Here is a 16,156-nt window from a genome sequence, read left to right as displayed (position 1 = left end):
AGAAATTACAATCCAAATCCAATACAAATAAGCTCGGATTGGACCAGATTTTTTAAGTCCAGATTCGGATTTTCGGTTTTGATTTTTTAGCGTATATGTTGAGCTACTTCTTCATAAAATGAACATCTAAATGAAGTATTGATGTTAAATTGCCTTAATTGTTCCTCATTCTCAATGCAATCATCCAAATAAAGTATTCATACAAGCAATGAAACCATTATCAGGGAAATTCATCAGACATTAATAAGATCGATAAGAATTAATTAACAATAGTAAAATCATATCCAAATAAAAAGCATTCTAACAGTGACTTCCGTGAGAAAGTACGGGAAAAGATATATTATTGATATTCGTGAAGTGTTTTACAATAGCCCTATTTATATACAATGTTTGCATATACCTAAAGCCTTCTATATCAATGTGGGACACTATACATGAACTACTTCTAACACTCCCCCTCAAGCTGGTGCATATAAATTATATGTACCGAGCTTGTTACATATTACATATATAACTAATATGAGGACCAGTGAGGGACTTAGTGAAAATATCTGCAAGTTGATTATTTGACTTCACAAACTTTGTAACAATACCTCCTTAGAGAATCTTCTCTCTGATGAAGTGACAGTCAATCTCAATGTGTTTGGTCCTCTCATGGAACACTGATTAGATACAATATGAAGGGCAGCCTGATTATCACACACGAGTTCCATCTGACTGATTTCTCCAAATTTTAATTCTTTGAGCAACTGTTTGACCCAAACTAGCTCACATGTTGCAAGAGTCATGGCTCGATACTCTGCTTCTGCGCTAGATCGAGCAACTACATTCTGTTTTTTGCTTTTCCAAGAGACTAAATTACTTCCTGCTAAGACACAATATCCAGATGTTGAACGTCTATAAGAAGGTGACCCTGCGCAATCACCATCTGTGTATCCAACAATATGCTCATGGCCTCGATCCTCGAATAGTAGTCCTTTGTAGGGGTGGACGTTCGGTCGGTTCGGTTCGGTTTGAAGAAATTCGGTTCGGTTATTTGGTTTTCGGTTTTGTAAAGGTAGTAACCGAAACCGAACTGAAATAAGTTCGGTTCGGTTCGATTTTCTAATTTCGGTTCGGATTTTTTCAGATCGGTTTTCGGTTTCAACATTATCATATTGGGCTCCTTCTATGTAATAATAGGACTGGCGAATTTGTTATTTTTTTCCAAAACTTCGAACTTCTTGAAAATACTGTTTTTATAAATAAATAAAAAAATAGACTAAACTTTGCACACTATTATGGATCATAAAATTCAAACATAGTGTAAATTACAACTCTGTGTGAAATCCTCCCGGTGTACTATCATATATGATGTGGAAGTTTTAATAGAGTGAGTCTTTAAGATTGGGAAGTTGATGGACTTACTTAATTGGGTTGGGTCTTTGATGGATTAGACCTAATAGTATTAATTTATTACCTATGGGCTTAGCCTATATATAACTTAAAGAATTTATATGCTAATAATTCGATTTTTCGGTTAACCGAACTAAATAAATTAATAACCGAAAACCGAACCGAAAAACTGAAATTTTAAAATTTTAAACCGAAACCGACCGAAAAAACCGAATAACCGAAACCGAAATAAAAAAAATTTCGATTCGGTTGATTTGTTCGGTTCTGACCGAAATATGCCCACCTCTAGTCCTTTGCCTGGAGCTGATTTTATATACCCAAGAATGCAAACAACTGCATCCCAATAACTATCGCATGGAGAGTCCATAAACGAACTTACAACACTCACAAGAAATGAAATGCCATGTCTAGCCACTGTGAGGTAATTCAATTTGCCAACCAGCCTCCTAAATCTTGTATAAAGTGGAATGGAACAAAAGTTTGGATGTTCCATTATAATGGATAAATGGATAGCACGGAATGAAAAAATGATCATAAATGTGTTGGTGAACTCTCCAAGAGGGAGTGTTTTTCTTGAATCTTACGATGCTAGCAACTCTTCTACGGATGGAAGCAAAATGTACAGCTTGGTTAGAAAGACTATTGATAAAATTGGAAAGGAAAATGTTGTACAAGTTGTTGCCGATAATGCTAGTGAGAATGTTAGTGCGGGTAAGATGATGGAAGCTATGTATCCACACATTTATTGGACTCCATGTGTTGCCCATTGTATCAACTTGATGTTTGGTGACATATTCAAGGAAAACGTATATGTTTCAGGTAACTTTAATATAGTTATCTTTAAAGCTTTAACTTTATTTATACTTATGTCATATTAAGTATTAACTATAAAATTGTTATTGTTACTTTTACAATTTTCACTAAGGCCGTCAAGATATATTCTTACATCAGTCAGAGGCCATTGTTGTTGAATTTGATGAGGAAATTCACAAATGAAAGAAATTTGGTGAGACCGGCCAAGATTAGATTTGCAACGGCTTTCTTAACTTTGAATAGTTTTTACTAGCAAAAGAAAAACTTGAAAAAGCTAGTTCTTTCAAATGAATAGAAAGATAATAGATATGCAAAGGAAGCTGCGGGGAAAGAAACCGCCAAAGTTCTTATTTCTCCATCATTCTGGAACGACGTCGTTCGGGCTCTTAAAGTTGGTGGTCCTTTGATTAGGGTGCTTCATATGGTGAATGGGGAGAGAAAACCACCAATGGGCTATCTTTATGAAGCTATGGATAGAGCCAAAGAGACTATTGAAGCGTCATTTGAGGGAGATGTTAGGAAATATGAGAAAGCTTTTGAGATTATTGATAGCAGGTGGTCGAATCAACTCCATCGACCTTTGCATGCAGCAGGCCATCTTCTAAACCCGGGATTATTTTACAAGAACACTAGAGATGACACTTTGGATTCAGAGGTGTGGGTTGGATACCATCAATGTCTTGAGAAGTTGGTCCCCGATTTGGTAGATCAAATCGGGGAGGAGTTTGGTAGGTACTCACAAGCAGACGGCCTATTTGGTTTACAGGCGGCCATTACAGCCAGAGACATAAGGTCGCCAGGTAACTAACTTTAATATAGATATCCTTATAGCTTTAATTTAATTTATTTGATTTATACTTATTAACTTTTAAAATATATTTCTATAGTTGAATGGTGGATGCAATTTGGATATCAAACTCCAAACTTGCAAAAGTTTGCCATCAAAGTACTAAGCCTAACTTGTAGTGCATCTGGATGCGAGAGAAATTGGAGCGTATTTGAGCATGTAAGAAGCAGATTTATTATATTAATATATTCTATATTGTATTATTATTAGTATCTATTAATTAATCTAAACAATTTATGCGCAAATTCACTCCAAGAAAAGGAATAGACTTGAGCTATCGCGTCTCAATGATCTAGTATATATTAAATACAATAGAACATTGAGGCGACGTTATGAAGCTCGCGATACCATTGATCCAATTTTGTTGGATAACATTGACGAGGCAAATGAATGGTTAACTGGAGCCCCCCAAAATCATGAAGATGAACAAGCGTGTGTAGGAGATGATCTTGATTAGGGTACTGTTTCTATGGCGGCTGGAGTTGAGGAGAATATCTATGGTCTTAGAGGGAGTTCTTCAAGTTCAAATTACAAGGGAAAGGGAGTAGCAAGTTCAAGCCGGTCCCTAATTGATGAAGACTCTGAGGATGAAGAAGATGATAGCTAATATAATGCTAACATTCATGAAGTTCTAGAATTTGAAAATCTTGAAGAAGAATAGATGTTGCTTGTTTTAGACTTTTAGACTTTAGTTTATGAATCTATTATTACTATCTATTGAGTTTTTAATTTTTGAATTGATATATTTATTAATATAGTATTGTTATTGAGTTTTTAGTTATATATATATAATATTTTATATTTTTGTATAAATTGTCGCTTCACATAAAAAAGGCGAGCGTTTCGCTGCGCGCCTCTCGCCTCAGTGAAGCGGGCCCTCGTCGCTATATGTCGCAGCACGCTATCCAAAACACTGGATTGAAGAGAGTTCTAGCAAATTATTACCAAATAATAGAAAGACTCAATTGTAACCCACTGAAACAGACGAAGGAAACACTGTAGTCACCGGAAATTTTATTGTAGCTGCTGGAAAAATAAGTGTAGTCGCCGAAAAAAACTCAAAGTGATCGGAATAAAACGAAAACAGTACGGATGGGGTCGGAATTAGTAGACGAACCAACTGTTCCGAAGAAACTTTTTCAAAAAATGGCCAGAAGTGGTCGTACTCTCTGGCGCGTGAGCTAACGCGCTCGCCGGAACCCTAGCTTATGATGGCGTGTGAGGGCGCGTGAGGCGTCTGCTGCCGGAGAGGTTCACTGAGGTTTGGTCGCCGGACGATGACAGATCTTGTGGTAATGTTGGATTTTGCACAACACTGACAGAGAGAGAGATGACGCAAGACATCCGTGAAAAGTCGCCGGAAAATTGAGGCACGGTGACGTCTGGCTCTGTATTCTAGTTCTCGGATGTGTCTCACCACCACTGCTCTGAATTATGCAGTACCATTGACCGGCACCACCCGCCAATAGCAAAAGCTATTTGAGTCTCTATGAAGAAATAGCTTTGATATCATGTGAAAATAGAAAAAATTACTTAATTAAGCAACAATATACAAGAGATGCTCTTTTATATAGGACTATACGAGTCTTGGGCTATGTACAATATGAATGGTAATCAATTTCCAAGTTAATAAGATAAGCAATTTTTATAACTAAATATAGAATTACCTAATTGTACTTCATAGAATATCCTATAGGATTTTTTTTTTATGAAAGTACAATGAATCTAGACATGTATGAATCGGGACACACATTCCCTTCATACTGTAACAGATGCAAAATGTTGCCAGGTTGAAGACAACACTCTCTAATCCAAACCTTTGGAATATATATCCACTTCCAAAAATCAACGATCTTCACCCCAAGGCACTTTCAAACAGTGGGACAAAAGTTATGGTCATCCAGAAATTGTTAGCATTTAAACACACCAAAAAAAGAATATACCAAACAAGAATAGGATTGTCAACTCTAACTTTCTCCCCTCTCCCCCCCCCCCCCCCAAAACAAAAAAAAAATTTCCTCCCATGAACTACTATGCCCCACTACAACTCCTCTCTTTTTGCATTAATATCTTGTTAGCAAATTTGTAAGTTCACATGCATTTGGGAAAATATAGAAAGTTTTTTCATAGATTGATTGCAAAAATAAGAACCGGCAGCATTAGAGATTCTTAACCCCATCAGCCCAGTTGGGATTGCCGACACAAGATGTCCAATGATTCTGTCCATAAAAAGATGTGACTGGTTGAGTATCAGATTCACATAATGCTTCTGTTGAAGGCGCGAAAATTCTTAAAGTGTCGTTGATTGCAAATGAGCTCACTGATTCCACATTAAACATGAGGAACGTTGTTATATCAACAGGATATGTTATGTCAATTGGATATAAACATGAGGAACACTTGATTATGTTATGTCAATTGTCTTATCAAAAAATGATTATGTTATGTCAATTGGATATGAATACGGCATATGATCACATCGATTGAACTATGCAAAGGTGGAGAAATTGGTTCAGTCTTGGTCTTCAACCAAATAGAGAAAGCTCCATTGGTTTTTCTTGACAGTTCAAGGAGTATTGTGTCAAGGAAATCCTTTCACTATTGCTTTTCACCTTTGTGATGAAAGCATTAAGCATGATGTTGCATGGCGTAGTGTAGGGAGAGTCTATTATCTCAAACAGAACTGCCTAAATATCGGTCAGGATTAAAGCATAGACTAGAAACCTGATGGTTGCAGCTTCACTAACACAAGTGGAAAAAATCGCACTTCAAATGTAGGTCGCACATATGATTGCATGAATGCAAATATGAATCCCGCATACATGACCAATTCCCTTCAACGTCATTATCAACTCTCAAGAGCCTTCCACGAGGAAGAAGGTTGCTACATCCCCAGGATCCACACTAGAGAGGATATTGAATGTCTCTTGATGACAATAGTAGACTATTTGCATGTGGTGTTTCTTCCTCGCAAAACCAAGATTATGGCCCCAATTCTTCAGTTTGAGCTCTTATCCTATTAGTTGGGTTTAGTCGTTGTCAAAACAGAATGGGAAGATCTTCCTTCCCTTACGAGGGACCGAGAGAAGATGAGGCAACATAATAACGAAAGAATATCCTTTTGGGATGGAAAGGAAGGAAAAAATATTATTGGCAGAACAAAATGGCCATCTTTCTCGGATGGGAGTTAAGGTCCAAGTGGGGACATTAGAAAGGTGGATAAACCTAGCACAATACGGAAAAGAAAGTAGACAGAATCGTTCCTCATGCAGTTTTGAGACAGCAAAATAGGAGAGCCCTTTTGAGCGGACAGCAGATATATTAGTTCAAATGAAAATATTAGAGTTCCTTCTATATTTTGAAGCAGGACATCCCAGTCTGGATATATGGTTGTAGCAGTTTCATGGAGACTCTAACATTCTTGAGTAGTCTCATTTGTGCAGAGTTTTCATAACCTTTCCTGAACATGACGGTGACATAAAAGAGTGCAAAAGATAGTACAAAATCAAATAATAGGACTTAATCCTCTATAAATTTGAAAGGACACAATGCAATTAAATCCGGATGCAGACAAGCTATCATAAAATAAAAAAGTAACAATACGTACTGCTGATCCAAATAACTCAAGAAGAGATGGCATCCGCTGCATAAAGGAACTGCATCATAACGGAAGTCTAGAAACACATCCCTGAAGGACCTTACAACTGGCTTGGCGGAAGGCTGCAAAGGAAAAAAAATAACGTATCCCCAAAAAGAAAAAGAAACTTAGCAAGTAAGCATGTAATAAACTGCCTATGGTACGAGGATAAAAATATTCACTATTCAATGAAAACCTAAAAGAAACAAATCTCAACATCAAAATACAACCCCTCTGCCCCGGAGAAATTGTTATCAGATCGAGATATGTGCTTTTGCCTGAAATATTTAATTAATCATTAACTCTCTCCGGGGATATTTTCTACCAACTACACTAGAACTTGAGGGTGGAGATCAAGAATATCAACATTGCATAGTCATGAAGGATTAGCTTCTCCATTAGTAAGGTTGTTGCCTAGTGTCTGGTCTTCGAACCTAAGAAGCTGCAGATCCATCCCCATTGCGTCTGCATATGAACTCCATTGCTCTACTAAACAACTAAAGCTTTGTGTGTTCTTTTTTCTTATTTATCTTCTTTAAGCATGGGGTATCTGGAATTCCACTTAACTTCCTATTTCTTTTCTAATTGTTTCATTTGTCAAATAATGTGATTGAGAACCTTCTGCTTTTAAACCCCGCGTCAGTATGGGTGGCCAATACTACAAACACAAACTCATTATGAATGGTCATAATCTACAGTTTTAGGTGAGGATGGTAAGTCATGATTGTAACTTTTCCGTACCAAAGAGAGTCTAACAATGGACATATTTGAGCTTGACATCATGCCAGTAAAAGGCTGCAACCACGCCAGGATTTTCTAGGACAAGTTATGTCTAGTATAGGAAAAGGCTGTTTCATGTTCGAACACTAATGTTACATATAACCTTGAAACCTTAAGAATTTTTCCAAGAATTATTCTCCAAAAGCTTCTTTAATTCTCATCATTCTCTCCATATTGCTCAAATTTATACAAAATGAAGTGTTGTGAATTGATAGAGGAGAACAAATACAAATTCAGAAAGCAATTTAATCATGGAATTACTACCCAAATTATCTATATAAAACTCCTTCAGATAGCTAAATAATTCTTATATTGACAAAACCGCAAAAACGCATAACTAAAAAAATACTCCAAGTGTTGAGCATATAATGGAACAAGCCCTACTTTAAAAATACATCTTGCTCAGCTCTCTGAAGCCGTAACAGCGAACACACTACACGAAGGCCCTCATCACTGTATCAACCCAAGTAGATCTTATAACAAGCCTCAGAGGAAAAAGTTCATCTAGCCAATTACTAAAGAGATTTTGACAAATCTCTCACCTAGGACTTCTAAAAATGTAGCACAAGTCATACGCATACCAGAACGAACTCTTCTACTAAGGAACAGTACATTAAGATACGAACAATGAAATATAACAGTTATAGCATGTTTGACCAAGCTTCTTTTTGGCCAAAAGTGGCTTTTTCTAAAGTTAAGGTGTGACCAAGCTTTTAAAAGGAAAAAAGTGCTTTTGAGTAGAAGCAGAAGCAATTTTTGAGAAGCAAAAAAAACTAGCTTCTCCCCAAAAGCACTTTTCAGAAAAATACACTTAAAAGCACTTCTTAAAAGCTTGGCCAAACACTAATTACTGCTCAAAAGTATATTTTAAATTAATTAGTCAAACACAAACTGCTTCTCATTAAAAGTAATTTTTTAAAAGCACTTTTCAAAATAAGCTGATTTTAGAAGCTTGGCCAATTAGGCTATTACTCCAATTAGATTCTCTGCAGTTCAAATTATCCACTTACGTTAGTTATTCCTCCATTCTCACTTGTGATGACTTGCACCGCATAATTTTCCTCCTCATCATCATCATTTACTTGAAGACATCCTATGATAATACAATCAGGACGAATCCATCTGACAGCATCCACTAATTCAAACAACAGTCAGCTAAAGTACAATAATCTACAGATAGGTCAAGATAAATACAAAAAGTTAAATAAATGATGCTGCATAAGTAGAAATTCACCAGCAACCAAGAAAAATAAAAATACTCTTCAATGGAACATCAGATGCAATAATTTAAACTAGATTTAAAACCTAAGCAGCGGAAGCATTTTCAACCATTTTGAAAATCTAGTCAATTCAAACAGTGTTTTGAAAGGCAGTGGCTCTAGGCGATGCGTTTTACGAGGCATGTACGTGGCATAAGCATCAAGGCACAAGGCATAAACCCCGAAAATGTTTAATATTTAATATGATATAGATTAAAAAATAAGAAAAAAATGAAAAATGTGAAACTACATTTAAAATAGTAAAAACTCAATAAACGCAGCAGAAGTATAGACAAATTAATATAAATATCTAACAATAGTAACATAATTTTAAACAATACAACAGTAATAAACCATCATGAGAGAAACAAAAAAATATCATAACAGCACAAACACTACAAGAAAATGTCATAATTTGTAAAATTTGCCATAACAAAAAAAATATCATTCAACTAACAAGTTCATCAGACATCAATAGGCATTAAACAGATAACTTTGCTGGAAATGTAGAGCTTGATTTGAGCTGGTTAAACACTAAAACACTATATGGAGGTGGCACTACATTTTGTTAGTTCCTCATCTGACATTACTAGCCGTACGTACTTGTTGCTCCAATTATTTTTCAGTCTTAACGAACATTTCTCGAAAATGAATGTATAATTACGTAATTGTTTTTATGAAGGTTTTTTTCAATAAACATATGTGTTCAAGTATATATATGTCTCTATATATATATATATATATGTGTGTGTGTGTGTGTGTGGGTGTATAACACTCAGGATAATTGCTTTTATAAAATAAAAAAAATTATAAACATGTATGTTCGAATCTCTCTTTGCTATAAATGTAGAAATATAGATATAAACTTGAAGTAAAAAACTGACACGTTATAAATCCACCTCAATTTCTTACTAAATTCAAAATCTAAGGTCTTACTAACTGAATCTAAAAATGCATCAAGAAAATGGTGAGAGTAATGAACTTTACAGAACATGCAAATAAACCCGACTATTTATGTTGTTAGATCACTCACAAAGCTTCTGTATTTACAAGTGAGTATCTAGGTTTTGTAACACTATTAGCAAATGTAAGGCATATTATCTTTGAAGCATTAGAATGTATTACATGAGTATAGGTAAAGCTAGAGTAATAATACAAGCAATGCATTACAACAGTAAAATAAAGTGTTTCATGTTTGTAGTCCCGGAAGTTCCAATTCAGAACTGCCCCATTTTTGGATCTATATTTATGGAGCTAACACGGACTGCATGGATATTTCTTTCTTTCAAAACAAGTTCAATCTTTGAACATATAAATACATAGACTTCAACCAAATATAGATTAGCTCTCCCTAGACCAGAAAGTTTTCATGGCAATACCAAATCTACAAAGCTAGAAAAATTCCAGAGAAATTAGTACCTAACATGTCTTACAAAAAGCATTATATATTCAGCTCAAATATGTTCAGAAAATTATCTGGCATAGCACAACCTAAACCGCTAGAAAGGAGTTTTCTCTATTAAGTCCGCAGATATTTCTTACCTAATTCTTTTTACATATAAGAAGCTAAAAGCAACATATAACAGAAGCTTACTATTGAAATACCTGAAGCAAAAGCATATACCAGAACTGGATGCATCAAAGATTTTATTTGTACTTAACTCACTGAAATATCAGAAATAACATGCCAAAAACACAAAAACATAATATACCTTTGATGATGCATTTTGCATTAGAATCATCAAGCAGCGACTTAAATGCTAGTGATATGCTGAACTTCTCCTCAAACTTTGATGATAGAATGCTAATCAAATTCTTCCTTGTGACAGCAATAAACTCACCATCCGGACTCCACCCAACTATACAACATAATGAAGCTAAATAAGTGCAAGCTCAGTACATATTAGAATTCAATAGATGTAACTTGTAAATCAGATCACAAGTTGTTGAAAGTTTAGCATTACAGCTTATTCTAATATTGAGCACATTCCCCTGCCTCCCAAAAGGGAAAAAAGAAATAAGAACACCCATCAGTGACTTCATAATTCTTGCTCTACACTGCTCAATAACTACAGAGAAAGATGAATGAAGCTACTGCTTCAAAAGAAAAAAGATAATAAAATAATTTACCACGACAAAAAAGTAGTCTTTTTTCTTACAAAATTCAAACAGTCTTTCTCTGATACAAATTTTAGTTAGTTAACAAGGAAAATAAAACATGTGATATGGTGACATGAAGTGCTAACCGGCTGAATCAACCAGAGTTTAAATAATGAAGAACAAGACTTATTTTTAGGCCAGAGAACTATTCAACCTAATTGATAATAGTAATGTGTTATCTGAAAGAAAGAAGATGAAATTTTGTTAGTAGATCAAAAGTTGACAGCAACATGTTCTTCGTACGAAAATTATCATATTAGCACTTCATATGAAGAAAACAAAAGGGCAGCCCGTTGCACAAATCATCCCGCATTCACGCAGGGTCCGGGGAAGGGTTGCACCCCAAGAGGTGTAATGTAGGCAGCCTACCTTGACGCAAGCATCAATGGTTGATTCCACGGCTCGAACCCGTGACCTATAGGCCACACGGAGACAACGTTACCGTTGATCCAAGGCTCCCCTTCTAGCACTTCATATGAATGAGGAAAAATATGCAATCGTGGAGGAAATAGTAACAATTCTATACACACTACAAATTTCAGCATATACAGATGGCTCATTAGAATAGCTTTTTTTATTGGCAAGTTTCATTGGAATGGTGCGCACAAGAGGAGACGTCAGTGATTGCACCTATACAGAGCCAAGATGCAGGTTGGTCGTACATTGGTAAAAAGATATTGGAAAGAGAATGATTCCAGCAAAGGTAAGGCCCCAACCTTCAACCAGATGAATAAGAGTTACATAAAGATAGCAACAGTAAGAAAATGGCCAGAAGTTGAAGCAAAGATTTTATGAAGTATAAAGCTTTATAAATGAAAGTTTATTGGTGGAAAATATTAGCTGAAAGAGAGAAATAGTATTTGCGCAGATGCTATATCACATCTTAAATCCCTGATTCACAGTGATCCAAAGATGGACTCAACTGGGAAGTTCCAGCAGGAACTAAGGTAACAAATAGGAACAGGTATTTCCCGTTCGAGTTTCATTCTAGCTGAAGCAGAAGAAATAAAAGTCTGAAACGATATTGAAAGTATTGAAACTTTTGCTAGACCGGTGCTCACTGATAATTGCATGTGATTGTAAGAAACTCAGCCCTGCCATGTATGGTTTAACTATCAGGTCTTCCTCTCCATTTATGGTCGAATCCATTCAAGACCATAAGAGACATTTGTGGAGGCTTCCCAGAACTAGATGAACACACACACACACACACACACACACATATATAGCCAAGAGCCACCCATCTGAGCCAGCAAATCCAAATTCTGCTATGCCGGTGCACAAAGCAAGCACGCAACGACTGCGTAAAAATTGGTATGCCTATCATTGTCCTTCAAGATTCAATCTTCCCCCTTCCGGTCCCAAGGAATCACTCTTATAGTAGGAGGTTTACTATGTCCCCAACTTCTCTTTATTAAAAAAATGGAATCGAAAAAGTTTGATCAATTCCAAGGAAATTTTTGAATTAGAAACTTGCTCGAATTGGATATATATATATATATATATATATATATATATATATATATATATATATATATATATATATATATATATGTGAAAATCTTCTCGTCAGAGTTTTTTCACAAAGACTTGGTAAGATAACAAAAGAAAGAGGGACAAGTACAGTTGGAGAAGCGAAGTACAGCTGGGAGTTGTATGTTGTGTTGAAAAAAATGAACTGCTCCCAATCTCCTAATCGGTTGGACTTGAGTCCAGAATGACAACAATGCATCAAGGAAATGAATAGAAGAAGCATCTAACAAGAGCGAAACAATCCACACATTGATATTTGATCTACTAAAGAGGGATTTAGAACTAAGAAATAGACCCTGGAAGCTGGAAAGTATTGTATTTCATTGGCACCCTGAACATTTATTTTGTATTTTGTTGTATCAAGTGAGATGTGGAACACGCTTTTAACTTGAACTGGGAGACGCGTGCAATGCCTAAATTTATGAGTTTTATTCGAGTTGAAAAGGTAGGAAGCCACAAAGACCCATTAGGATACAATTCCAGCTGAAATTTTAAAAGAGTATTATGAGTAGAACACTTTGAATCAGAAAAGTTTAATCAAGTATAAGAAATTTCTAAATAGGAAACTTGCTGGAATTGGATACTTTCGATTTACCAGAGGCCTTAACAGTTCCTGGACCTTACATGGTAAAAGCTAAGCAAAAGATACTACAGAACACATATAGCAAGGACCTCAACGATCAAGAGGAAGAGGGATAAAGGAAACATACCAGCATCAACATCGTCCATAACTTCTTTAATAGGCCTTTGACCAACCCCGCTATACAACTTCCCATCACTTGAGAGAACGACATAAACCTTCTCTGCCTTTTTAGCCCATTGCATATCCGTGATGACACTTGAATCCTTGACAGAATGAGAAAAGGCTGGTGTTTGGTCCTATTAATAAGCAATACGAACAAGAATGAAGGATATAAATTTTTCAAAATTTCAGTACTCATAAATTGATAGCAAGGCACAAAATTGGTTTTCTGCAGCAAAAGCTCAAAGTGCAATGCCTTTTTAACTGAAAACGAGAAAGTGTCCAAACTTCGCAGGGAAGAAGTAGTTCTTAGAATGCACTCAGGGGCACATGCAATATGTAACTTATGGGTTCACCCAAATCCAAAAGCTTTGGCTCTGACCGTGTATATGTATTTAAAAGTCTGCTAAATAAGTAGAAATTATATTTCGAACCCAGTAAATTAACTGGGCCTGTGGTAGAATCCCAAACTCAAACCCATAATGTCAAATCCATATACCCAGTGGCATTTAGCTAGGGATGTTATATATGATTAGACAAGGCCAACATAATGAAGCTACAGAAAGTTTTGATGTTACAAACCTATGTATTCCTAGGAAAGTTGTAGCATCGGAAAAAATCAAAATACCTTGTAAAGAAGGGCGCTAACAGGGAAGAAATGGATTTTATTGCCAACACAAGCAGCAAGCAAGGAGTCATCTCCAGACAACGCAAGTACCGAAACTTTCCCAATAGTAACATCCACAACGCTCAATTCCTGTATAGATGGACCACTACCTTTCTCCTTAATCTCCTGTGCTGATGCCATAACCTCCTTTGTCTTCGCAACACAAAACCCTAAATCAAACCAAAGAAAAAATACAACAAAAAGTGTAAATTAAGATATAAAAGGCACCACGTAACTCGAATAAACTAGGCGATTTCTTCTCATCTCTGTAAGAGAGGCGGATGTAGAGTACATTGTATGGGTTCATCCGAACCCAATAGTTTTGGCTCAAAGACGGTATATGTATTAAAAATTTCACTACACAAGTACAAATAATTGAATACAAACCCAATAAATTTATGAGTTGTGGTATAATCTCAAACTAGAACCCATAAAATTCATATCATGAATCTGCCTCTGTTATAGTACACTTAGATAACTCAAAACAATCAGGTAGTTGATATCTTCTCATCTCTTTAAATGCAGAGTTCAACTTATGGGTTCATTGGAACCGAGTAGCTTTGGTTCGAACTCTGTATATGTGTTAAAAATTCACTAAATAAGTAAAAATAATTGATTTCAAACTCATAAAGTTCTAAAATTCACCTCTCTGTAAGTACACTAGATATAACTCAATAAAAAAACTAAGTGATAATAACTCAAATAAAATGCACTAGAGACTGACCATCAGAGTGGGCAATGAAGAGAAGGCGAAAGCGTTCGGAGACAACTAAAGGTTGCAACGGCGGAGATTGGTTTTCGAGATCGAAGGATGAAGACTCGTCGGGCTTTAGAGGGACGGGTGTTCCGATTTTGGAGAAACGATAATTTTTGGAGCCAATTTGGTCTCCTTCAATCTCTTCCTCCAATTCGATGGAAGTAGACATTGGAGATTTGCCGCGGTGAATTCAGAAGACGCTGGAACAATCTGTATAGCTCTGGTTTGAGTGTGTTGAGAAACTGTTCTTGGGCGGGAAGGATCGAAGGTTTGCCCTAAATATACAACTTGGTGTGCTTGAGTAGCGTAAAGATTAAGACTGAAAATGAGGTTTAGCAAACAGTAAATTAAACCGACATTAATTCAAACAAGTCTAGGGGGCAAAGTCATTTTGGTAAATCAATCAATGATCATAAATATAGAACAATGTTTATTGGTTTTGATTTTTGACGATTTTTTATTTTGTTTTTTCATGATTTTTAACCAAACAAATATATTTCAAAGGAAAATAAAAGAATAAAATAAAAACTACTTATATTATTTTTTTTAATGAGAAAAAGGTACTTTTTCATAAATTTGAGTTGTTTGACCAAGATAAATAAGTATTTTTGAACCGCAGTAGAAGCAGTTTTCTGTTTTTGAAAGAAGCTACAAATTCTAGCTTATTCTGATAAGCAGAAATAAAAAGTTAATTCTTTCAAGGCAAAAATATCCTTACCATAAGTTTATATATTTCAAATTATCTCACGTCAATTTAACATTTTTCTTTTTCTTTGCTTTTTCTACCATCCTTTTCTTCTTCATTTTTATTCTGTTTCTTCTATTTCTCTTTGAAATAGTCTCTCCACAACAAATAGATCTCTTCTTTTTTTCTTCGTCTCATATTTCTCTATGAAATAACAAGGCACAAAAACTCTCTTCACGAGGTATATACCAATATTATATGATCTCCAGTTTATAGTTTTATTTTTATTTCTTTTTTGACGTACATTTTTTCCCTTATTCTTGCATGAGTTTCTCTCTCCACGCTCCCTCCCCATCTTTCTCTCTCCACGCTCCCTCCCTCCCCCAACCAGCTCTAACGGTCACTTATACGACCGGCGACCACCAGAGACGCCGGCGACCACCCACTACCAGCAGGTAAGTCCCTCCCTTTCTCCCCCGTCTCTCTCGCCTCCCCCTCCCCTCCCTCTCTTTTCTTCCTTCTTCCCCCACTCCCAAAACTAACATAGGCGACATCTCTGACGACCGCTGCCCATCGGCGCCCCCTTTTCCGGTGACTACAACAACACATTTTTCCCTTTCTTTTCTTCTTCTTCTTACTTGCGTGTAACCCCCCACCCTCCCACACACACACACTATTTTTCTTCTCCCCATTTTCTCTTTTTTTCCTCTCCCTTCGATTTTGCTGGTGTGGCACTGCTGCCCACCAGCGACTTTTTCGATGACACCCCATTGTCCTCTTTCTTTCCTTTTTCTTGTTACCTGCGTGTAACCCCCTACCCCCACCCACCCCCACTATTTTTCTCCCTCCCTTCCGGTCCCCTTCTCCTATTTTCCTCTCCT

General features: G+C 36.2%; 1 protein-coding gene across 3 annotated transcripts in view; it reads right to left on the bottom strand.

The window, feature by feature from the left end:
* LOC104110118 (nuclear pore complex protein NUP214) overlaps window positions 1–14,958 on the bottom strand; it is a 36,150-nt gene extending 21,192 nt beyond the window's left edge. For all 3 annotated transcript variants that reach the window (XM_009619544.4, XM_070191842.1, XM_018775578.3), the window contains exons 1-6: window positions 14,558–14,958; window positions 13,795–14,003; window positions 13,135–13,303; window positions 10,444–10,590; window positions 8,483–8,607; window positions 6,663–6,775 (exon numbers count right to left, since the gene is read on the bottom strand). In XM_009619544.4, the coding sequence (XP_009617839.1) occupies window positions 6,663–6,775; window positions 8,483–8,607; window positions 10,444–10,590; window positions 13,135–13,303; window positions 13,795–14,003; window positions 14,558–14,759 (965 nt within the window). In that variant the 5' untranslated portion in view covers window positions 14,760–14,958. The remainder of the gene's footprint in view (window positions 1–6,662; window positions 6,776–8,482; window positions 8,608–10,443; window positions 10,591–13,134; window positions 13,304–13,794; window positions 14,004–14,557) is intronic.
* Between the last annotated feature and the right edge of the window lie 1,198 nt (window positions 14,959–16,156).

This window comes from Nicotiana tomentosiformis, chromosome 1, assembly GCF_000390325.3.
Source record: "Nicotiana tomentosiformis chromosome 1, ASM39032v3, whole genome shotgun sequence".
In the NCBI taxonomy this organism is placed as follows: Eukaryota; Viridiplantae; Streptophyta; class Magnoliopsida; order Solanales; family Solanaceae; genus Nicotiana; species Nicotiana tomentosiformis.
The sequence above is the reverse complement of the archived record's forward strand: the minus strand, read 5'-3'. Positions and strand labels throughout refer to the sequence as shown.